Source organism: Mobula hypostoma, chromosome 1 (genome assembly GCF_963921235.1).
Source record: "Mobula hypostoma chromosome 1, sMobHyp1.1, whole genome shotgun sequence".
Taxonomy (NCBI): Eukaryota; Metazoa; Chordata; class Chondrichthyes; order Myliobatiformes; family Myliobatidae; genus Mobula; species Mobula hypostoma.
In genome coordinates, this window is record NC_086097.1 from 136,535,389 (window position 1) to 136,560,005 (window position 24,617).

General features: G+C 43.9%; 1 protein-coding gene across 1 annotated transcript in view; it reads left to right on the plus strand.

The window, feature by feature from the left end:
* Positions 1–1,419: 1,419 nt before the first annotated feature.
* The window catches only part of sntb1 (syntrophin, basic 1), a 130,861-nt gene continuing 107,663 nt past the window's right edge, over positions 1,420–24,617 (plus strand). The window contains exons 1-2 of the mRNA XM_063056304.1: positions 1,420–1,977; positions 7,275–7,494. Coding sequence (XP_062912374.1) covers positions 1,705–1,977; positions 7,275–7,494 — 493 coding nt within the window. The 5' untranslated portion in view covers positions 1,420–1,704. The remainder of the gene's footprint in view (positions 1,978–7,274; positions 7,495–24,617) is intronic.

Genomic DNA, 24,617 nt, shown 5'->3' on the forward strand with positions numbered 1-24,617 from the left:
TGGGTGTGTCTGCACCTGCATCATCCAATGCCCCTGGCACTCTTTCTCTGCCAACAGTCCCACACCCCTCTCACAACGTGCCATCCTTGCCATTCCTAACATCCCTTGCTCCTTTCAGATTTACAAACTTGTTCTCCCCTCCATGTTGACAAATACAGTACTGTACAAAAATCCTAGGCACCCTAACTCTATACATGTGCCCAAGACTTTTTCTCAGTACTACAGAAGCAGAATTAGGCCCTTTGGTTCATTGAGTCTGCTCTACCATTTCATCATGACCGAACCGTTTCCCTCTCAACAGCATTCTCCTCGTAATCTTTTGTGCTCTGACTAATGAAGAACCTGTCTAAAATACACCCAATGACCTGGCCTCTACAGTCATCACCTATGGCAATGAATTCCACAGATTCTCCACCCTCTGGCTCTATTCTGAGCCTGTGCCCTCTGGTCCTAGACTCGCCCACCAGCAGAAACATCCTCTCCACAGCCATTGTATCTAGGCCTTTCAACATTCAACAGGTTTCCATGCGATCCTCCTTCATTCTTCTTAATTCCAGCGAGTATCGGGCCAGAGCCATCAATCGTTCCTCACATGATAAGCCTTTCATTCTAGGAACCATTCTCACAAACCTCCTCCAAACCCTCTTTCTTAAATAAAGGGCCCAAAACTACTCACATTATTCCAAGTGAGGCCTCAGCAGTGCCTGGTAAAGCCCCATCATTACATTATTGCTTTTATAATTCTAGTCCTCTAGAAATGAGTGCTGCCATTGCATTTGACTTCCTCACCACCACTTCAATCTGCAAATTAGGGAATCCTGCACCAGGACTCACAAGTCCCTTTGCACTTCGGATTTTTGAATTTTCTCCCCGTTTAGGAATTAGTCTATGGTTAAACCATTTAGAGTGAAGAAGAACAGAGAGATATTGAGCTGAGCGATAGGGCATCTTCACTCTTTGCGACCTCCCTTGTCATAGTCTTCCCTCAGACCACATGAGGTCGCCATCTCCTGTGGGAACTGCTGTCTGCCGCTCAGCTCTCGCCTGGTTCATGGTGAATCGTAAAGCACGTCTTGTGCCCACCTTCCAGCCAAGCCGTCTCTTTCACAAGTCTACGACCAACCATTCCTGAGACTCAGGTATTAACTGGCACAAGTGAGCGACGTGTCCCACCCACCGTTGCACCTTAAACCATTAGGCCCCATTTTAAGGTAGCCTTACTATTAATGTACACCTTCATACACGTTTGCGAGTTGGGACCTAAGCCCTTACATTTTTAATAAAGTTGTTTTACTTTTCAAAAAGTTTTCAGTGACTTCAGAGAGCCCGGCGTTGCTTTAAGAGCGCCTTTCGGGGGCGGGGCGTTGACGTGATTTGTTTCGGGTTATTTTGATTGATTTTCAGGCTATGGAGTTCCTTCCCCACATGTTTTCTGCGGTGTGGGGTCTTTAATCTGGGACCGTCTCTAAACGAGTCACTGAAAAGTTTGGCCCTCTGCAGATTCCCCAAAACTCTGAGTGGGTGGAGATTAATCCGTGTTTCTCTGTTGCCTAATCACTGTTAGCTCCACCTCAAACAGTACTTGAGCAGAGGAATTTGTCAGCACTTCTGTGAGTGCGAGACAGAAGTGGACCCGGAGTCTCCTGTCCTCTCCCTCTCACCCCCCGCCCCCCCAGGTCCTGGAATGAGAAGGATGCTCCGGGGATGGCGTTGACGGCCAGGGTGCAAAGGAGCGGGCTGCTGGACGTCCTGGTGCGGGACACCTGGCACCGAGTGTTGGCCTCTCTGTACGACGAGACCCTGGTGTTGAGCTGTGACCAGGCGGCCGATCCCGCGGCATGGAACGGTGTGGCCAACGGGAACCAAGACGGCTCGCCGAGCCCGTGCGCAAGCCCTAGGGCCGGAGGGGTCCGCAATGCCTTCTCCGAGCTGCCCGAAAGTGTCAGCAACAGGAAGAGGAGCGTCAGGGTCATCAAGGTACTGGAGCTCCTGACCGGCGGCGATTCTGGGGTGGGAAGGGGGAGATTACCCCCGCCCGGCCGAGACCCTGCACCAGGACAAAGGGCAGGTGGCTGGGGGCGGGAGTGGTCTCTAGAAGCAGTGGGGTGTCGGGGGGGGGGGGTATCCCGGGAAAGGGTCTGGAAAGTGTCTTGGATAGAAGGATGCCCTCACAAATGTTAGGGGCTCCCAGGAGGGGCTGGTGTGCCCTGGCTGATGGTTGAATGTCCATTCCGAGAAGGGTGGAAGAGCTGGGTCCATTTCTCCTCCTTCCCACCCACCACCACAGCCGAACTCTCACTTTTTGGACAGATACTTCTGGGCAAAGTTGTGATGGCTCCGAGACTGGGGTTCCTTCTGCAACACAGGCATTGGCATCAGTCCCCCCCCCCCCCGTTTCCTAGCATCGATGTCCCCAGTCACCCTGAGTTCCGGTCCCTAGATTCCAGCACTGACATCCCCAGTCTCCCCGCATCCCAAGGCTCATGCCCAATTTCCTCCCCACCCCAATACCCTCTCTATTTCCAGGCTTGTAAATATGAGCTTCTACTCTGATTTCTGTCTGAACTTATTTTATTATTTAAACATTTGCTGTTCACACACACTTTACCTTACAGAGGCTTTAAAGATGGAGGGCAGGGCAATGGTTAATAATTATTGCTATCCCTCACTGGCCTGTGAAAATCCTGCAGCAAGTATTCACAGATGGAAATACCACAGGATTTGTGGAGGCAGCAAGTAACCCTTTGCGTGCCGAATGCTTTGCCGTGTTACTTAAAGTTCAGTGGGGCTTAGCCAGTAAGCGATTAGGATTCCAGGCAATTTACTTTCATGATTGTAACTTTAGTTCTTATTTCTAGGACGTGCATTTTGCTTCACGGGATCTATAGATACTAATAATCTCGAATTGTGCCCAGTTGACAACTACCAATCATGTTCCAGTCAAACAGCGGGTCATTGGTTTCCTTTCACAAATTACTGGATTACTGAGGTTTAGTGAAATGAGTAAATACATTTGATACTGCAGAGTATTAACTAATCGCCCTCTTGAAAATAAACTTCTTCAATCCAACCAGAAACTTCAAACTGTTCAGAATTTAACTTGGTTTTGCAATCAGTTTCATTATTGACATTGGAGCAAAAGTGATTTGTTCTACTTTCAAGAGGTAATGATTAGTGAAGGACATGACATCAGTTCTCAAAGTACTGCAGAAGTCATTTGATGATGCAAGTTAAGGTTGAGTTTCTAGAAAGGCCTAATAAAGCTTCGGGGTCTTGACTTCCATGGGGGGGAATGGGTTTGAGGAATGTATGTGGGAGAGGACAGGGATGAGTTATGAATATGACAGCTCTGTAGACTTTACCAAGTACTTGTTGCCTTAATAAATTTCTGCAGAATGTTGCCAGGTTGGAGGCTGGGCTCCACTATATTAGGACCTCGAGACATTGAATCGTACAGCATGGAAATGGGGCTCTTCAGCCCAACTAGTCTATGCTAACCAAGATGCCCATTTGGTTTGGTCAACATCCTTCTAAACCTTTACCATCGATATACCTGTCGACTTGTCCTTTAAATGCTGTAATCGTACCCACCTCAACCACTTCTTTTGGCATTTCGTTCCATGTATGCAGCACTCTGTGTGAAGAAATTGCCTGTCAGGTCACTTTTTAAATCTTTTTTCTCTTATCTTAATTCTATGCCCTTAAGCCTATGCTGTTTTGGGCCCCTTTTTGAAACCCTTTCCCTGGGGAGGGGGTGTGGAGAGACTGTGTACCTTCACCTTGTGTATGCCCCACTGTATACACCAGAGAGAAGAGCGAACTAGGTTGTGGGGAGGTGCAAGTGTCTTGGATGCTTTTAACTGTCCTGGGTTTAATTGTGGACTGAGGCCATTATTGTTTTCACCTGTGTCACCAATCAGACCTGCATCCTCACTTGGAAATGGGCTTCTAGGATCAATAAGTAGTCCCATATAGCAAAGTATCATGAATGTTTTATCACTATTCACTGGGACACCATGGGATTAAGTACGATGTGTCTCATTATCAAAGACCCTTTTCCATTCTTAATGCAGGTATTTAAAATACAGAGGCAATGTGAGAATTAAGAACCCATTCAGTTTCAGAATTGGGTCAGAACCAAGTTGTCTCTACAAACCTCACTGCCTTGGTTCCACATCTGTAATAGCAATGGTAATTTATGAAGTCCAGTTTTGAACATCAGTTGATCCCTCTCTCAGAACTAATCTCTTTCTGAAGGTTAATTTGCAGATTGAGTCTGTAGTGAGGAAGGCAAATGCAGCATTGGCATTCTTTTCAGGAGGGCTCGAATACAAAAGCCAAGGATGTAATGTTGAGACTTTATAAAGCACTGGTGAGGCCTCACTTGGAGTATTGTGAACAGTTTTGGGCCCCTATTCTCAGAAAGGATGTGCTGAAACAGGAGAGGGTTCAAAGGAGGTTCACGAAGATGATTCCAGGATTAAACAGCTTGTCATATGAAGAGTGTTTGATGGCTTTAGGCCTGTATTCACTGGAATACAGAAGAATAAGGGATGACCTCATTGAAACCTATCAAATGGTGAAAGGCCTTGATAGAGTGGATGTGGAGAGGATGTTTCCTATGGTGCGAGTGCCTAAGACCATAGGACACTGCCTCAGAATAGAGGGGTGCCCTTTTAGAATGGAGATTTCTTTAGCCAGAGGGTGGTGAATCTGTGGAATTCATTGTCACAGGTGGTTGTGGAGATTAAATCTTTATGTATATTTAAGCCAGAGATTGATAGGCTCTTGATTGGTCAGGGCATGAAAGGATATGAGGGGTGGGGGTGCTGGTGGAAGGCAGGAGATTGGGGCTGAGAGGAAAAATGGATCAGCCATGATGAAATGGTGGAGCAGGCTCAATGGGCCAAATGGCCTAATTCTTCTATATCTTGTGGTCAAAAGGAGTAGAAGATCTAGTTTCTCACTGCCCCATATACTCTCCCTAAAATCATCTTGGAATACAGGACTCCCGCTTTAAGGTAACACAATGTGCTGGAGGAACTCAGCAGGCCAGGCAGCATCTGGAGGCAATGTTTTGGATTGAGACCCTTTGTCTGGACTCAAATTGACTATTGCTTCACTTCCTCTCTCCCCCCCCCCCCCACACCCCAGCTGCTGCTCAGCTGGCTGAGTTCCTCCAGTAGATAGTTTGTGTGCAACAATCACAGGGCATAAGCTGTTTGTTCTTGGACATGAAGGCTTTGTGTTATCTGATGTTGGCTGGAGTCAGAGGACACTTCAATTAGTGCTCTTAATGTCTGTATAACACAATAATGACACATCATTGTTGTTAGAATTGCAGGTTCTGAGTGGGTATTGCTCGTGAACCAATATTTGCCCCAATCTGAATAATCTCGATTTACTGACCCTGCAATCTCTTCAAGCCCATCTCTCCCCCATTTCCCAGCCCTACATACTGCTTAACCCCAGTTCCAACCCATTGCAGGAACCACTCCACTTCTGATAGCCATGCCTGTCATCTCCTCTGCTCCTCTTCTGCAGCCCCTCCCTGTTCCATCGTTTAAGAAATTCACTGGCAGTGTTTCCCCTGGTGGGAGTGAGGTTTCGGTATGCAGTTGCCCATTTGGGATGGAACTGGAGAGGATGTCGTGGGGTTTTAGAGATGTGCTGTCTTCTCCACTGCCGCTGGCAGCTCATTCCAGATACCAGCTATTTCTGTGAGAAATTCACCCTTCGTATCACCTTTAAACCTTCCCCTTCTCAAACTAGCCTATGCTGTGTGGTTTTGGACACCTGTACCATTGAAACTGCTCTTGACTATATTATTGCCTCACATAATTTTATGTTTTTTTTTGTCATCTCTCTGCCCGCTTTTCTCCAGGGAAAGTAGACCCAACCTACTTGTGACCTCCAATTCCAGAAGCATGCTTGTGAATCTCTTCTGCACCCTCTAGCTTAATCACTTCATTCCTGTTGAGTGCTAACAAGAGCAATGCACCATGTTGGTTAGGCCGCATGTGCACCCTAACCAGCATCTCGTACAACTAAACTTACACCCCAACTCTCATTCAGTACTCTGAACTGTGAAGGGAAGCATGTCACATGTCTTCACTGCTCTGTATACCATTGATGCCATTTTTTTAATTTAGAGAACTCAGTATCTGTACCCCTGGGTCTCTCTGTTGTACCACACTCTTCAGGACCATGTCATTGGTGGTATAATTCCAGACTTGATTTAACTTCCAAAGGTGCATCAGTGTGCACTTTCCTGAGTTAAATTTCATCTGCTATGCTCTTCAAAGGTTCAAAAAGTTCCCTTGTCCATATTCCCGGTTGATCTATGTCCTGTTGTAACCATAGACAACTTTTTTTCACTGTCCACCACACCAATTTTGGTGTCACCCACAAACGTATTGACCATGCCAACAACATTATATTCAGATTATTAAAATATATGACCAACAACAGATGACCCAGTACTGATCCCTGCAGCACAACACTGGTCACAGATTTCCAGTCTAGAAAAACCAGCCTCCACTACCATCAAGCCAATTTTGTATCCAATTGGCAAGCTCACCCAGGATCCAGTGTGTCTGAACTGGCCTGCCATGCCAAAGGCCTTGCTTAAATCCATCTAGAGCACATTTAATTCTCTGCCCTTATCAATCCCCTGGGCCAGATCTGGCAGATGTACCTTTATAACTTACCACTGTGGAGACTGTGTTAACACCTAGATCAGAAGATGTTTATGGGAGTCCTGGATTCAGGACAATAGACAGGAAAGTCAAGCTGAGGCCAGATCATGATCTCATTGCATGATTGAGCAGTTTGGAGAGACTGGGAGATCAACTCCTTATAAGCCTTAATGATCATCAGTCCTTGCGTGCCTCAGTGTGAAATGTTTGATGTTTCTCTTAATGAAGCACTTTGGGACATTGTTCTGGACATTTTAATGGAGGAACATAGAAGAGATTTTCTTCAAGTATTTAAAATGAAAAACTAAAGTGAGTTCAATTTAATTTTTCGTAGGAAAGACAATATCCCTATGTCATGTCCTTCTGTGTGCTGTATTGGAGACAGCTGACATTTTGTGCTCATGTCTTTGAAGTGGTCTCTTCTCTCAACTGAGAAGAGGTGCCCATTGGCCTTCAGATGCCCCTGTAGTCCAATGTTGGTTGGTGAGCTAATGCCCTTAGCTTTTGTATGGTTGGATAGCACTGTGATGGTCTACACTAATCCCTAAGGTTAACACCTTTGTTTCCTTCTTTCAGCAGGAGGTTGGGGGTTTGGGGATCAGCATCAAAGGAGGCAAAGAGAACAAGATGCCAATCCTGATCTCGAAGATCTTCAAGGGTCTAGCGGCTGACCAGACTGAGGCTCTGTATGTCGGGGATGCCATCTTGTCTGTGAACTCCGTGGACTTGCGAGATGCAACACATGACGAAGCAGTACAGGCTCTGAAGAGAGCGGGGAAAGAGGTACTCCTGGAGGGTGAGTGAATGCTTAGAAATTCCGGCCACATCTGTGTACACATCCACTTGTGATTGCCAATTGAGTTCAATGCAGACGCAATGAGCCACGTTCAGATCTTGCCATGTGACTGCTCCATCTGTGTAACCAGGACTGGATTCATTTCTGCAGAATTTCCGTACTCCTTCATAATTTTCAATGTTTGAAGATATTTTAAAACCAAATTTCATTTTCAAATATTGAGTTCAAATCCTAACCCTTAATCTGTCTAAGATAATATTTAAATATTGTTTGTGAAGCCAGTTTCATAAAGAAGTATTATTGGTGCAATGTCTAAAGTTTCTTCCTGGTAGTCTGCATGTGAATGGGCTATTGTAAGACTTTGGGTAAATTGAATGTCGCCATGCTATTTTCTGTTATTGGATGCATTACTTATAAATCTTAGAAATTTAGACCTTTTGTAAAAGTCTGAAACGGAAGGCATTTCTAAAATGCCACAGACATATGAAAGTCCTCTACAGCCAGTAACTAGTGACCACTGCTGTAATGTGCAATTTGTTCAAAAAAAAAATAAGATAATGACCAGATAGTGTTTTGCACTGGTTGTTTGAGAATCTCACACTGTCACTAGTAAGAGCTTCAAATTATTGGTGTGGGGTCAGAAGGGACAGAAAACACTTGGTTTATCATCTTGTCCAAACATCACCACTTATGACGGTGCTGCGCTACCCCATTAATGCACAGGGAGAATTAGATTGAGATTCTAGTATGGGATTTGAAAGTTCGTATTTCATCATTCAGAAGCATGGATGCTACCACTGCAGTATGGCACTTGTATTCCTGTCCATTTCTGGAGCATTGCATCCATATACCAGCACCCCTCCAGAAGCAACACTGTCTACACTTCTCCCTGCCTTGATAAAGCGGCCAACATAATCAGATACCGGTCTGCCTGTGTATTCTCTCTTCTCCCACTACCATTGGGCAGAAGGTTTTAAAAAAAAAGCTTGAAGGCATGAGCCATCAGGTGCAATCACACTTCTGTCTCACTGCTGTTAGACTGTTGAATGATAAGATGAATTATTGACCTCACAATCTACCTTGTTATGACCTTGCACCTTACTGTCAGCCTGCACTGCACTTTCTCTACAGCTGGAACACTTTATTCTGCATTCTGTTATTTGTCTTTCCCTTGCATTGCTTCTGTGCTGGTGTGATGAAACGATCTGTACTGATAGCATGCAAAACAAAGCTTTTGGTAAAGTTTTTACCTTGATAACAAACCAATTTATCAGGTGTTACAAAACTGCAGTTACAGGTTAATATGCCAAGAATTTCCAACAAGCCCCCCCCCCAATAATTAAACTATTAGTGATGTGTGGGTACTGTTGCTTCTTGAATTGTGGGGTGGGTCAGTCATCCATGAACATAATCACTCTGCCACTGATGACTGTTCCTTCAGCTGTTTGTGTCCTAAGCCCCGAGATTCCACCCAAAAGCTCCCTTGCTCTGGGTCTCTCTCCTCTACAATATCCTCTTAGGCCAAACCTTTGGCTACCAGTCCTAATGTTTATTTTCTTGGAGTCAAATTTGATTGAAGCTGGGGAATTTTTCCCCTGTTACATGGACTGTATGAATATAAGTCATACATTTCAGTTTCTTGTGAAACTTCTGGAATATGTTGAGAATTCATTTGCTTTGTTATTTAGAGATGGAACTTGTTGATTGTCTGTACAAACAGATGTTATCCTTCTTCCTGGAGCCATTCTTGAACCAAAATGTCAGACAGTTCTGAAATTTTATGTATTGATATGTATTGTAAAACTGAGCAAGATGGATTGTAGCTGAATAAATTTGAGCTCCAAACCCGGAGTTTTACTGGCTAAGCTGGTTCTAGGAATCTTCTTGTGGAAAGTGAGATGACTAAGTCAGCGAGGGCCCTGTCACCTGACTAAAGTGGAGGTTGGTTTAACATCTCGAATTAACTTTAGTGGATTGAATGTAAAATCAATGTGTTGTGGGTTGTTTAAGATGAGCAAGTGGTGAGGTGAACGATAGCAGCAAATAATCTGCTGGAGGAGCTCTGGTTGAGCAGCATGTGTGGGAGGAAATGTATTATCAGTGTTTTGGGTCATGTCCCTGCATCAGGATCTTGAGCTCCTCCAGCAGATTGATCACCAAAGTAAATTTATTATCAAAGTATATGTATGTCACCATATACAACCCTGGGATTAGTTTTCTTGCAGGCATTTACAGGAAAATAAGAAATACAATAGAATTTATGGAAAAACTATCATATCTGACAAACAACCAATGTGCAAAAGGAGACCAACTATGCAATAAATGCTTAGAACATGAGTTGTAGAGTCCTTGAAAGTGAGTCTGTCAGTTGTGGAATCAGTTAGAGTTGAGGTGAGTGAAGTTATCCATGCTGGTTCAGGAGCCTGATGGTTGTGAGGTAATAACAATTGTTGCTCCAGATTCCAGCACCTGCAGTGTCTTGTATTTCCGGAGAGACAGTTAATGTTAGTGTTGCATTGTATTGTGTTTAAATTGGGAATGAATAGGCTCATGATGTCATCCACTAGGGCAGATCTGCCACCCTAGTGAGAGCTCTTCAAATCCACGTTCAAGGCACTTGGAGAGGGAGAGACCACAGCTGAGGCTTCCTGTGAAATTGCAATCCATTTAGCCTCTTCACTTTTGACTAGTTCTGCCAATTCAGGACAGACGGTGGAAACTGTGGTAGAAAAGTCCAGGGTTCAGGTCGCACATGAGCTCTTGAACACAAGGACTCGTGCTCGTGCTCCATTGTCAGTCGACCAGAGATGACCTATTCCTTGGAAATATTGAACCGGTGAGTTGCACTGCATCACGTTCCCAGAAGCTGGGGAGTTCCTCCAGGTATAAAGACAAAAGAGACTTAAGATATTCCCAAGACCTATGGGTTAGTGTTTGTAAGTTGTGGACGTGCCAAGTTGGTGTCCCAGCACTTCCTTGGGCTGTGATCTTTGCTGCAGATAAAGCTAATTTTTTAGAAATCTTTTAGATGCTGGAATCTAGAGCAGAAACCCAATTCTGGCAGAACTGAGTGGGTCAGTCAGCATCTGTGGAGGCAAAAGTGTAAGTCAAAGTTCTGAGGCTTTGCAGGGTCTTGACTTGTACCTTTTGGCTTGACAGATGCTGGTTGATCTGAGTTTTACCATTGTTCCTGTTTGTTCTGTTGGGTGTCTCAGGCTAACAAAAGAACCTAGAAAAGAAGCAGTTGGGGAAAGGTAATCTGATGGGAAGACCTGCATTATGGCATGTTTGCTTTTCAAGCAATTGATCCATATCATTTTTTCTGTAATGTAAAGCTGCATGTTCTGCATACATGTCAAGAAATAAGTTGGGGAAAAAATAGCATTTATTTCCTTTTCCCCCTTAAATTCTGAGTGAATTTTATTTTGTATCTCAAATTTTTGGGTAGTGATTTGAGTTCTGAAAGGACAAATTTCAGTCACCCATTGGTCGTAAGGTGGGTTTGTTACAAAGATAGATTTGCCCTGTGTTTTCACTGTTCCAAACTGAAAATGCTGGAGGAACTCAGCAGGTCCGGCAGCATCTAGGGAAATGAATAAACAGTCAACGTTTTGGGCAGAGATCCATCATCAACATTTTGTGTTCTAGGTTTCCAGCATCTGCAAAATCTCTTGTGTCTGTGATTCTCACAGCTGATTTGTTATCTTGGGAATCACGATCGGCTTGGATGACTTTTTCTGATGTCGCAGCCATGACTCGATGATCCCGGACAACACTTGTGCTCCTAGTACAGTCTGCTGCTATATAAACCAATATTGTCAACACCCTGTACAAGAATTAACAGGTTCCATTGCATCATTCCAAGTATTCAGGGAGGCAAGCTGCAGTGTTGGCGTTCAGTCACTATAGAGTAATATGCATCAGCCATGCCTTAAAGTAAATTGCTTCAAATGTCCAGCAAGAAAGTATCTTGCATATTTCTCCTCCCTCCCCCCACTCCAATCTGTACGTGATTCTACCCTTCCCCAGCCTCTACTTCCCTTTCTATCAGCCCCTTCTTCTTTCTTCCCTTAAATTAATCACCTCCACCCCTCCCCAAGGGAGTGTTTCACTTTCTCCACTCGCTGTGAAAGGAGGTTTCTCCTGGGACTCGGGATTTGAGAGCAACTGTCCATTAATTAGTTTTGGTTCTCCTCCTCTGAACCTACCCCATGAAGTTCACTCTTCGGACTCAGCACTGACTGCAGTTGCCAAAAGGATTAAGGTGAGAACTCAGTGGAAAGTGAAGAACAGAGATGAGGTTAAGAATAGATTGCCTAAGAACTACATCAGAAATGAAGAGCAATGTTCACAGCAGGCAGTTGTTGAGATCAGTACCTGATGTTGTTGGGGATGGAAACTGAATTCCAAGGCAACGTTTGTGTAAAAAAAAAAAAAAACAACAACAACACAGACTTACAGGCTTATGCACAAAGTTTCTTTTAAGTATGATAGACTGACATGCTTCCAGGAATCGCAGAGCTACTGTGACTAATCCCATTTCCTGCTTCTTGGTCTGTAGCTTGTTGGGTTGGTGTTAACCATGGCGAAGACTCGACCTGCCATCTCCCTTTCAGTCAGTTCCAGGCCACTATTATCGGGGGAAAACATTTCTATTCAATTTCCCTCTAATCCTTCCATAAATACATAAATTTTCACCTTGCCTCAAGCCAATGGAGAAGGGATGTTTAATATGTTTTTCTGGTGAGTGCTGCTTGTATGATGCTGTGTGTGTGTTTGTGATATTGCTGTCAGTAAACTTTTCTTTACATCTGTGCATATCCATTCAGTGGGCACTCTGTTAGGTACACCTGCTCATTCATGCAAATGTCTAAACAGCCAATCACGTGGCAGCAACCCAATGCATAAAATCATAAAATCATGCAGATGTGGCCAAGAGGTTCAGTTGTTCAGACATCAGAATGGGGAAGAGCTGTGATCTGAGCCGCTATGATTGTTGGTACCAGACTGTTCTGAGTATCTCAGGAACTGCTGATGTCCTGGGATTTTCACAAACAACGTTCTCTAGAGTTTACAGAGAATGGTGGGGGTGGGGGGGGGGGGCAGGGGAAGAAATCCAGCGAGTGGTAGTTCTGTGGGTGAAAATGCCTTGATAATGAGAGAAGTCGGAGGTGAATGACCAGCCTGGTTCAAGCTGACAGAAAGGCAACAGTAACGCATAACCACATGTTACAACGGTGGTGTGCAGAAGAGCAACTCTGAGCATATAACACGTCAAACCTTGAAGTGGATGGACTACAACAGCAGAACATGACGAGCACAGTGGCCATATGAGATATAGCTAATAAAGAGGCCACTGACTGTCTGTACTTGTGCATGTGACAATAAACTTGAATTTAGCTTTGTTAGCGTTGTGGTTCAGTTACTGGGCAAAAAGCCATAGTCCGGCCCATTGATCCAGAGACTGGAGTTTGAACTCTCCAGATGGAGAATTTAAATTAAAAATATCTGGAAAATGAAAAGATTCTCCCATGAAACTCTCAGATTAATGCATGAGGCTCTTGGTTTCACACGCACCATTCAGGGAAGAAAATCTCTGGCTCTTGCTTGGTCTGGCCTGTATCCAGACCAACTAATGTGTTTGACATTAACAGCCTCCACAGTGCAGAGGTGGACAATAGTCAGTGGTCCACATCTGGTGAACAAAAATGCAATTAAAAAAATAATTGTTTCCCTTGGTTGGGCCTTTCATAATTCTATTTACCTCATTTTAATCTCTACTAGCCTCCTACACCTTTTTTTTTTAAAGAAGAAACCCAAACTGACTGAACCCCTTCCTTGGGAAATGTGCTACAAAAGTTCTACAATCCTAATACATTTTAATGAGAAACTTCAATTGCTTCTCTTGAAAAGAAATTAGCTTTAAGCATGTATTTCAATTCATTTTGTAATGGGACAAATCTATTTTATAGTGATGTTGCTGGGATGATTGCACTTGTCATCTCAGCCCAACTATTCACTCCAAGGCAACAAAGGTGTCCACATGGTGGAATAATCAGCTTGGCTTTTGCAGCTTTAGGCATTCATTCTGAATGGTGCTAACCACGTACATTTTACTGACTTTGCACCATTTGTTAGGAGAAGGTTAGAGTGACCAACGTGGACTTCTGGTCTTCCCTTTGCAACACCAACAGTAAGAAGAAAGTGTTCCCCATGGCAGGAGAGTGAGATTTGAGGAACACCGAATCGGAGCTATTGGTCGCACAAGCAATGTTTTGCACCACACTTGGTGTCGTCAGGAAACTGGTATCTGGGGAAGAAAAATCTCAACAGCAGTGATGGATAAAGCATGAAAAGTTACAGAAATGCAGGGTTGGAGAACAGCTCTTTCCAAAAGCTAGTACTGGCATAATGGGCTGGGCAGCCTCACTCCCTACTGTAAGATTCCATGATTTGCAAATTCCAATAAAGGTACAGAAAATTAATGTGCCCAATGTCCATGTCTCCAATCTTAAATAGAGTTCCTTTATTAAAAAAATCTTGTATTTCCAGGACTGAAGCTAAATGTCACCAGTTAGTGCTCACTTAATCATCTCTTTCCCCATTGAAGGATTATTGAAGTGAATCTTGAATTAGTGTCATTTCTCTTCCCCCCCCCCCCCACTCTGAGGTTTATGACTTCGCTAGTAAATAACACTAGCTGGAAGCAATTGCAAATGTCATTCGTTCACTGCGTTCCAAGTTTAAGTGAATCTTGGAGCACCTCACTGCGTAAACTAAATTAACCTATGCACTTGGCTCATCTTTAAGAGATCTCTAATCAGTTCCTCTGTCCCACAGTCCAGTAACTATATTTTGCCTTAAAGTATTCACCTTCTAAATTCTCCTCTTGAGTTTGCTTTCTTTTCCTCCTCAGGCAACACGTCCCCGATCACAGCAACTCACTGCGCTGATTTAAACAAATTCTCATCCACTCTCTTGTTATTAACCCGTATCGTCTGGTAGCTGACCCTTGTAGAAATTACTGCTGTTTCATCAGAAAGCCATCCAGAAAGAAGAAACAACATGAGCCATGATTCCTATAGGGATGTAGGGATTTTGGCCAGTGTATCTGAAGTTGCTGGTCCTGGAGTTAACCCTCCCATCTGTATATCCGTTTGATTGTGGAGTGGGGCAGTGTAGTAACAGGCTTGTTACTGCATAGTCATCTTCGAGCACCAATCTCAGAATCAGGTTTAATATCTCCGGCAGCCGTCGTGAAATTTGTTGTCTTTGTGGCAGCAGTGCAATGCAGTGAGAGAATAATGAGAGAAAAGCAGCTAAATGTGGGGACGTGCATACATTTACATTGTATTAGTTAAATAAGCAGTGAAAAACAGAAATTTAAAAAATTAGTGAGGAAGTGTTCATGGGTTCAATGTCCATTCAGAGATCCGGTTGGTAGAGGAGGAGAAGCTGTTCCTGATTGTAGAGTGTAGGCCTTCAGGTTTCTGTACCTCCTTCCTGATTGTAGTAATGAGAACAAGGCATGACCTGGGTGCAGTTTTGCATTAATCCCATTTCTTTTTATTCTGCCATTGATCTATGACCTATGGGCAATTCAGTATCAATTAGCCCTCGTAGCCCACACAGCTTTGAACATGTTTTTAATTTCACTTTTTGTACTGGTAACACTCATTTTTAATGAGGCCTTTTCCTCAGCAGACTTATGCCTCAGTTTATGCCCCACATGAGCCTTCTCCCTTCCCTATCATTCTATTCATTGCACATTTTCATTGGAGGAGAATTAAGTGATGCAAAATTTGCTAGCAGTTTTAGTAAATGCAGCTCCAGATGATATTAAGTGATATCTCAGAATCTAGTGGTGCCCAGAGAAGCCATTCAGCCCATCATGCTGGCGTGGCACTCGTGCCCTGAAACCACTCTAGTTGGTGCATGCCCTTCCTCACGAACACAAATGTGAGTGGTGCCACTCAGCAAAGCAGCCAACATAATGATGGGCCCCATCCCAGCCCAGTCATTCTCTGTTCTCTCGCCTTGCCATCAGGCAGAAGATGTAAAATTTGAGAACGCATATCACTAGGCTCAAGGACAGCTTCTATCCTGCTGTAAGCAGACTCTTGAATGACCTATTAAACAATGCAGTTTAACTCTTGATCTCTCGGTGTACTTTATCATGGCTTTTGTATTTTATGTTTGTTCCTGCACTGTGATTTCTGTGTAACTGTTGTGATACTGTATATTCTGCATTTCCTTGAATTCATTTGTACTACTTTGATGTACTTGTGTATTGGATGATCTGTTCAGATAATACATAAATAAAAGTTTTTCACTGCATCTTGGTACTTGTGACAATAATATTACCAATTACCAGGAAGAGGTATCTGAGAACTCTGTACAATAGGCCCTGCCTTGGTCATATGTCATAGCAGCTGCCACATGACCAACCGCATTAATTTGCGCTTTTTTGAGATAAACCACAAAACTGAGCAATTAACTCTGCCACATCCTCCAAATGTTGCCAGCATGGGTATAACAAGCAAAAAGGCCTCCTCTCTGCGGTAAATCCGAGAATTTTTTTTGAGATGTTGCTCCCTGAATATGGGGATATTGCTGACTTTCTAGTATGATAGTTGGCGGAATTCAGAGGGATGTTGATCAGCTGGGTAATTGCGCTGTGGAATGGCCAAATGGAGTTTGATCCTGATAAGTCTGAGGCGTTGCATTTTGGGAAGACAAATCAGGGCTTTCAGTATGAATGCAAGGTGAGTGGTGTAGAACAGGGGACCTAGCAGTGCGAGTACACGGCTGCCTAACAGTGGTGTTGCAGTTAGACAGGGTGGTGGAGAAGGCCTTTGGCACGCTGGGTCACATCAGTCAGGGTGCTGTCAGGCTGTAGTTGCACAAGATGTTGGTGAGGCCATATTTGTAATATTATGTTCAATTTTGGGCACTCTGCGACTGGAATGGATGAAGAGGAGATTTATGACGATGTTGCTGGGACTTCATGGACGGAGCTCTGGAGACAGGTTGGGACTTCATTAATTTTGCCTATAATACAATGAGAGGTGAGGTTATTGAGATGTCTTATGAGCGAACCATATCGGATTGATTGGAGAATGTGGTAAGTGTGCATGTGGCTCGTTGCTCACACAGTGAATCGATTGGGCCTCCTACGTGCGGGAGGTACTCTGCTTTTGCACAGGCTTTCAAGTTTTGGACTCAACAGGCTTGATTCGTAGCAGCCATTATGTAAGCTGCCCAGTGTATACCGTTTCTAACATCACTCAGTAAAATGTTTAATCACACTACTACATTGACGTTCCTGCTTTGTGCGTATGGATAGATGGTCATTTTCCTAGTGTTGGGGAATCAAGAACTAGAGGGAGTAAGTTTAAGGTGAGAAGGGAAAGATCTACTGTGAGCCTGAAGGGCAGCTTTTTCAACCTTAGTGGCCAATAGTTGAAGTTTGCTACCTTGATGAAGTGGTTAGGGCAGGCATATTAACAGCATTAGAAAGGTACTGGGACAGGTAAGGTCTAGAGCAGGGGTTCCCAACCTGGGGTCTACAGACCCCTCAGTTAATTGTAGCAGTCCATGGCACACAAAGTTTGGGAGCTCCTGGTTTAGATGGATATGGGGTAAAGATGAGGAAATGAGACTAGCTTGGATGCGACCAAAGCCTTGGTTGCCCTGGAACTGAAGGGTTTGTTTCCATGCTGTGTGACACTATGACCTGGAGCAGATCCAGCTGGAACCTTTGACAGAAAATTGGACAAACACTTGGGAAAACGGTGATTTCGAGGTCTGTAGGGCAAGAGCTGGCATTGCTGTGATGGGCCAAATGGCTGCTCGTGGTATAAGATGCTATGTGGAAGTTGTGAAGTCCTTGGTCAAAGGCTTGAGTGTTGCCAGCAAGGTTCTCAGCAGCTTCAGTCCAAGAGCCATGTAAGGATGCAGAATCAATGGAATGTTGATCAGCAGTGTCTCGGTGAAAATCAGTAAGGACATGGATTAGGGTGAGGAAGCACACATGGAAACCTGTTGCCATCCACCTGTCAGTGTGAGGGCAAGAGAGGAGGGCTTCAAGCTTTAGAAATTTGTTGACTAGGTCCTTGTCTCTGAGGGCACTCTTTAGTCGTAGAATTGTGGTACAGCAATGAAACAGGCCATTCAGCCCCTCATCTATGCTCACCGTAGTATCTGTCTTTGCTAATCCCATTAGCTTGCATCGGGCCCATGTTCCTCTACATCGGAGTATGGAGCCAAGGGTATTTCTGGTCCACTGAGGGTCTTGATGGACGTGGAGAAAGTACAGGGAAAAGAAACGCAGATTGATGCTTAATCTGATGTTTAAATCAGATTAACACCAGCGAAAGCAAAGTGAGACGGGGAAGAGCAGCGTGGATGTTGAAGGGAGCTCTGGGATGTGAATGGCAGTGGGTGGAGAACAGTCAGTCCTGGATGTGGATGAAGGAGCTCGAGGCCAAGGAGCGATTCAAGTCAGACAACACGGAAACAGGCCCTTTGGCCTCACTCATCCGGGGTGGCCAAGATGCCTGTCTACCTGAATTCTGCTTTGTCTGTACTTGCACCAGTATCTCTCTATCCTTTCCTACCCAGGTACTTGCCCAAATGCCTTTTCAAGCATTGCAATTGTACCTACCTCTATCACCACTTCTGGTAGCTTGTCCCTTATATCCCCACCCTTTGAATAGGAAAACAATTTCTTCCAAGGGTCTGCACCAAGACTTGAAACACCGGACTGCAAAGAGCCTCTCAGTGTCACTTGGCATGTGTTGAGGAGCTGAGGGGAATTGATGAGTTAATTCCCAATCTCACCCTTTGGACAGTACCCTCCTCCAAAATGTGAGCCATAAAGTTGAAGGCACTTTTGTTACCCCAGTTTAGTTTAGTCAAGTTTATTATCATTTAATTATATGCTTATATACTGTTAAACAAGACAGCGTTCACCTAACCAGGGTGTAAAGCACAGTAGTATGCATAACACACAATTGATGAAAGTAAGGGTAAAATCTACAGATGAATTGTGCATAAATAAATGAAGTAAGATGTATAGATATTGTCAGGTGCAGAACAGATTAACCGGTGATACTTCAGATGCAATGTGGCAGAGAGTTCAGAAGCCTAATGGCCTGAGGGAAGAAACTTTCTCACCCTGACCAGTCATGTTTTTATGCATCGGAGTTCCCTGCCTGATGGTAGAAGGTCAAAGGATGCTGGATGGATGGGTGGGATTCTGAATAATACTTAGGGCCCTGCCTACACAATGCTCCTGATAAATATCCCTGAATGATATAGGGAGACTCCTATGATCCTCTCAGCTGTTCTCAGTCCTTTTAAGGGACGTCAGGTTCGATGCTCAGCTGCTCCCATACCAGATGGCCATGCAACTTGTCAGGCCGTTCTCAATGGTACTCTTATAAAATGCAGTTAAGGGTGGAGGGGGTAGAGAAGCATCTCGCTTTCATCAATCTCCTTAGGAGATTAGCTTTCTGGGTGGTGGCATTAAGGGTCCAGGTGAGATCATCTGTGATGTGAACTCCCAGGAACTTGGTGCACTTAACTCTCTCTACAGAGGAGCCATGTACTCGCAGAGGGAGATGGTTCAGCTGCACCTTCCCGAAGGCCACAATGATTTCCTTCTCGACATTCAGGCTTGGGTTGTTCTTGCACCAATCCACCTGCCACTCTACTTCCTCTCTGTACTGTCTCCTCATCACTGTTGAGAAAGCCATCTGCTGTTGCCACACAAACTTGATGACACTGCTTGAGCTGAGTCCTGTGACGTAGTCATGTGTCAGCAGTGTGAACAGCAGCAGGAGGAGCAAGCAGCTCTTGTCCACTTCAGAGGCCAGGGAAGTCTAGATCTAGACTTTGTAAGGATTACAGATTTCCTTCCCTGAAGAACATTGGTGAGGTGGAGGGCATTTAAGGTAGGTGTTTGTTTTAGATTGATTTAAAGAGGTTAAACCATGGTAGATGCAGTGGTGGGTTTGAATTGGTAGCTTCAGATAATTGGTCCAGTAACCTTGAACTTTGAAACCATTTCCTGTCCACGAACTGGGTTTATCTTGCCAACCTTCAGCTACGTCCACACTAGACCGGATAAATCCATAACCGAAGCCTTTCCTCTTCGTTTTGACCCTCCATCCACACTGAAATGACGTTTTCCTCCCCCGAAAACAGAGCTTTTCCAAAACACTCTCCGGAGTGTTTAAATCTGAAAACGCCGGTTGGCTGTTGTAGTGTGTACGGGGTAACCGGCTAATTTTAAAACCGCTGTCATGACGTGCCGGAACTAATGGTGGCGGCAGCGTGGCATTTCATTGTTTTCTTGAACACAACCTCCAACACCACAACGACATCTGACAATAGATGTGTAACAGCCTAATGTAACATTGTATGGAAATACAAGGTAACACTGATGTAGACATGCTTTATACATTTAACAAGGTGCTTTATTAATGTATTGCTTGTACAAACATTCAATAGATGTAATTGTTACTTTTGCCCAGTAACGCATTTTATTGCACATGTTAAATACAGCAAAATAATACACTAAGACATGGCAAAAGTAAAGGCAAACAAATGAGATAACAGCAAATTTCACTTTTGCCCAGTAACAAGTCTTATTGCATTTAGTTGTAGTCATCCCTTTCATTGGTGAAGAGACTATGGCTGTAGGAAATGTTTCTGGACAAACGCGCACCGTCTTTCGTTTGGCAGTTTCCTTTTAAGTTTTTCTCATCTGTAACTGGACAAATGCACACCAAGTATAGTTTCCTCTTCTCTTGTTTTCTGTAGATGTGTCCTGCGCATGCCCAGTAGGAGGAGATTCGCCCAAATATCGGTTTTAATGTGGACGGAGGTATTTTCAAAAACGCCTGGTATGGATGCCTATCGTTTTTACACGAAACCAGCGTTTTCAAAATAATCCGGTCTAGTGTGGATGTAGCCCTAGATTCTCCCATAGAAAGGTGGATGATCTGGTGGGCATCTTGGCATTTCACTCACCCACACAGAAAGATTGGCCATTGTCCCTATTCCACATTGGACGAGTTTGTTGCCTTCATTTTTTTTTTCTGCACTCTGTTTAATGGTTTGAGAATTAATCTGCAAATTCCCTTGCAGATGGACTTGTGCATTAATTCTGTTTGCTGTAAGTTGTCCTCACACTTCTACTGTGACTCTCATTCTCTGAGAGTGCAAAGACTCTGTGACATCTAGCCATGGTGTCAAAAAAAAAATCCTGTCGAGCTAAAAGATTTTGACTCTTTCCTGGACAGTAATTATGTAGAAGTACTTTAAATTGAAACTGGAGAATCATCAGTCAGTAAAGCTTCTTTCAAACCAAAGACTTAGTTTCTCTTATCTCTGCTCATATAAATCTAGCCTCTTGGGCATGTCCCACCTTATCATTGAGTGCTTAGGTCTGTGTAACAAATTGTTAATGTGCTGGTAGCTTTCCCTGTTAAGGCATTTCAGGGCATCTTACATTTTGTGGACATGCCCATTTTTCTAAATGTCCCTCCCCACCTACCCCTCGCCTGGTTCTGGTAAAGGGTCCCACACCTGAAAAGGTAACTGTTTCTCTTTTTGTAAGTCGTCAGATTTGATTTGACTTCCATGGATGCTGCTGAGTTTTTCTTCAGTGTTGTCTGGTCTTAATGCCCAAAGGAATGTTATCAAACAAGTGAAAGTTGTACAGCAGGGAAACATGCCCTTTGGCCTGTCAGGTCTCTGCTACCCTTTTGAACCAATCCTATGCTAATCCTGTTTCATTCTCTCCACGTTCACTTCACCTCCCCCCAAATTCTACCACTGACTTGCACACCAGGGGCAATTTATAGTCAACAATTTATCTACCGACCCGTGTGTTTTGAGGTATGGAAAAAAAAACTGGAGCACAGGAAACATACAAATTCCACACATTCAGCACTTGGGTCACTGGAACTGTTGAGTGAACAGGTTTATTATCACTGACATAGAACATGTTTTGCAGTAGCAGTACTGTGTGAAGACATTTAAAAATCTATGAATTACAAATAATGGGGAAAAAAAGGCCAACTTAACACTTGGTCAAACAAGGTGGACCCTTGAGTTGAAAGGGGAGATAACAGATTCAAGGAAGGAATCCCAAAACAAGACTTGAAGGCACCGTTGCTAATGTGTTGGAGCAGTGTTGGTAGTGGGGAACACTGATGGATGTTCCATCTGTATAACTGCAAGGTCTGGGTTGTCTGATGTCATGGTGCAACAGAATGCACAAACTTTGGCTCGGAAGCAGTTGACCCTCATTAAGCACTGAATTTTAGTATTGTTCATGGGTTGACATACAAGGTCTTTGTGAAATTTTGCTTGTGACATGCCCTAAGGCGAACTTGATTGTTTTATTACAATATGTTCAGTTACTGGTCTGCCTTGGTGTTTTATCGCATATCTTCCAGAAATATTAAAATATATGTACTGTATTAATAGTTATCACTTTATCTGAACCAGATTTATTATCTGACTTGTATGACATGTATGCAGAAGCAGTACAGTGCAAAGATATAAAGTGACTTTATCTGAACCAGATTTATTATCTGACTTGTATGACATGTATGCAGAAGCAGTACAGTGCAAAGATATAAAGTGACTATAAATTACAGAGAGTGCAAAGAAAAGGAATAATGAAGTAGTTTTTTCAATGGACTGCTCAGAAATCTGATGGGGAAGAAGCTGTTTTGTGAATTGTTGCCTGTGGGTCTTCAGGCTCCTGTACCCTCCTGCTGGATGGTAATAAGAAGAGCACGTCGTGATTGGTGCCTCCTCCTTGAAAGAATGCCTTGAGAAATTGTTCTTGGTGGGGAGGGTTGTGCCCAAAAGAGCTGGCCAAATCTACAGCCTCTTGCGATTCTGTGTTGAGTATTTATGGAACTTTGTAAGAGTCTCTGACATACCAAATCTTTTCAAACTCCTAAAGAAGTAGAGCCGCTGCTGTCTTATTCATGATTGCATCAATGTGTTGAGACCAGGACATTGATGCCCAGGACCACAAAGCTGCTCACGCTTCACTGCTGAATCTTCAATGAGAACTGTGTGTGTTCTTCCAACTTCCTCTTCCTAATGTCTCCAATAAATTCCTCGGTATTGCTGACATTGAATGTGAGATTGTTGTTGCAACACCATTTAACTAGGTGCTCCATCTCACTTCTGCGTGCCTCTTCGTCATCATCGTGAGATTCTACTGACAACAGCGGAGTAATTGGCAAATTTATATGCATTTGAGCAGTGTTTAGTCACACAGTCATGAGTGTGGACGGAGTAGAGCAGTGAGCCTAGCATACGTTATGTACCTCTTTAATATAATAATTGGAAGTTAATAAGGCACAAAACAAGCCTTTAGCCCAATTGGTCCATGTCAGCCAAGATTCTTTTCTGAGGTAGTCCCATTTCGTTCAGATCCTACAAGATCTTTCCTATCCATGTACCTTCCATCCATCCAAGTGTCTTTTTAAATGTTATTCCATCTGCCTCAAGCATTTCTTCTAGCAGTGTTTCATTTACCAACCATCCCTTGCATGAAGTTGTTGCCCTTTAGGTCCCTTTTTAAACCCCTTTCCTCTCAACTTGAACTTATGCCCACTAGTTTTTGATTCTCTTTCCCTGGGAGACAGACTGTGTGCATCCAACCTGTTTTTGCTTTGCATTATTTCACATCTACCTCTGTAAGATGCTCCTTGTTTTCTTGTAACCACCTCCAAACCTTGTGTAGCCAAACACTCTGCTGCTAGTCCATGAGTCTTCATGGGCTTTATCTCTCCTACAGAGGAGTGATCATCAGCTGGGAGTAGCTGAGCATGAGCAGTAAATGGCTTTGAGACAGGCAGTAATTATGTAGGGTGGGGAGCACATTGGCCTCAACAGAATTCTCAGATTTGAAGTAGAAGCAAGTTGATGCCAAAGGACTGCCTAGAATGTTTGTATTATCTCGTAAGTAGAGGGGAGAGGTCATTTTAATCCAACTCCTGCCTCAGATCCCAGGGGCAGGGTGGAACTATTGGAGAGAAGTATTGGGAGGCTCATGTAGAACAGTAATCACTCCCAACAGCCTCTGTTTGAAAACCTCAGATGTTCTGCCATTTAGAAAGATTGAAATCATTGCTCATGGGTAAAACATTTGGACTGGTGATATGAGTTGACCTTCACACTGACTGCCTATGCCATCTGTACAGCATAGCAACAGGCTCTTTAGTCCCCTGACTATACATTGTACTTGTCTATATTATTCCCATATACCTACATCTAGTATACGGGAATAATATAGACAAGTACAATGAGCTCAACCAGAAACTGAATGTTTATAAGTAGGGCATCAGAACGAGAGTAAGAGGGACGTCAGCAACTGTTGTGTACTCTGCTTCACAGAGACGTGGCTCACCGCCCAGCACACTAGACATCATCCACTATATGGACCATGTGGTAGCATCAGGTCAAGGCAGAGATGTTGGTGTTTGCTTCATGATTAACTAATTGTTCTGTTTCAGTCCTGCTTCCCCCAACCTAATCATATAGCAGTCAAGTGAAATCTTTTCTACCTGTCAAGGGAGTTATCTACTGTCATTCTGGTACATTTCACCACTGGGCAATGTCAGACGCCCCCTCGAGGAGCCAAGCACCCTGATCAGCAGCCTCAAGGCAGTGTACCTGGACAGTTTCCTGGTCATTACGAGGGACTTCAACCAGGGAGCTTGAAGAAGTCTCTGGCAAATGACCAGCAAGATGTTACCTACAGAACATGAGGAACCAACACACTTGGTTATACCATTATCAAGACCACTTACCGGGCAGTTCCATGCTTGCACTTTAAGTCCGCTCCCCTGACTATACTTCTACACCTGGCATATAGGCAGAGACTGATGACTGAAGATAGCATCAGAGGAGTCTTTACAGGACTGCTTTGAATCAGTGGACTGGACCAGATTCAGGGGTTCATCTTCAGATCTGAACGAATAAGCCACAGTCATCACTGACTTCATCAAGACCTGTATAGATGAGTGCGTGCCTTCAAGAGCATATTGAGTTTTCCCAAACGAGAGCACCTGGATGAACCAGGA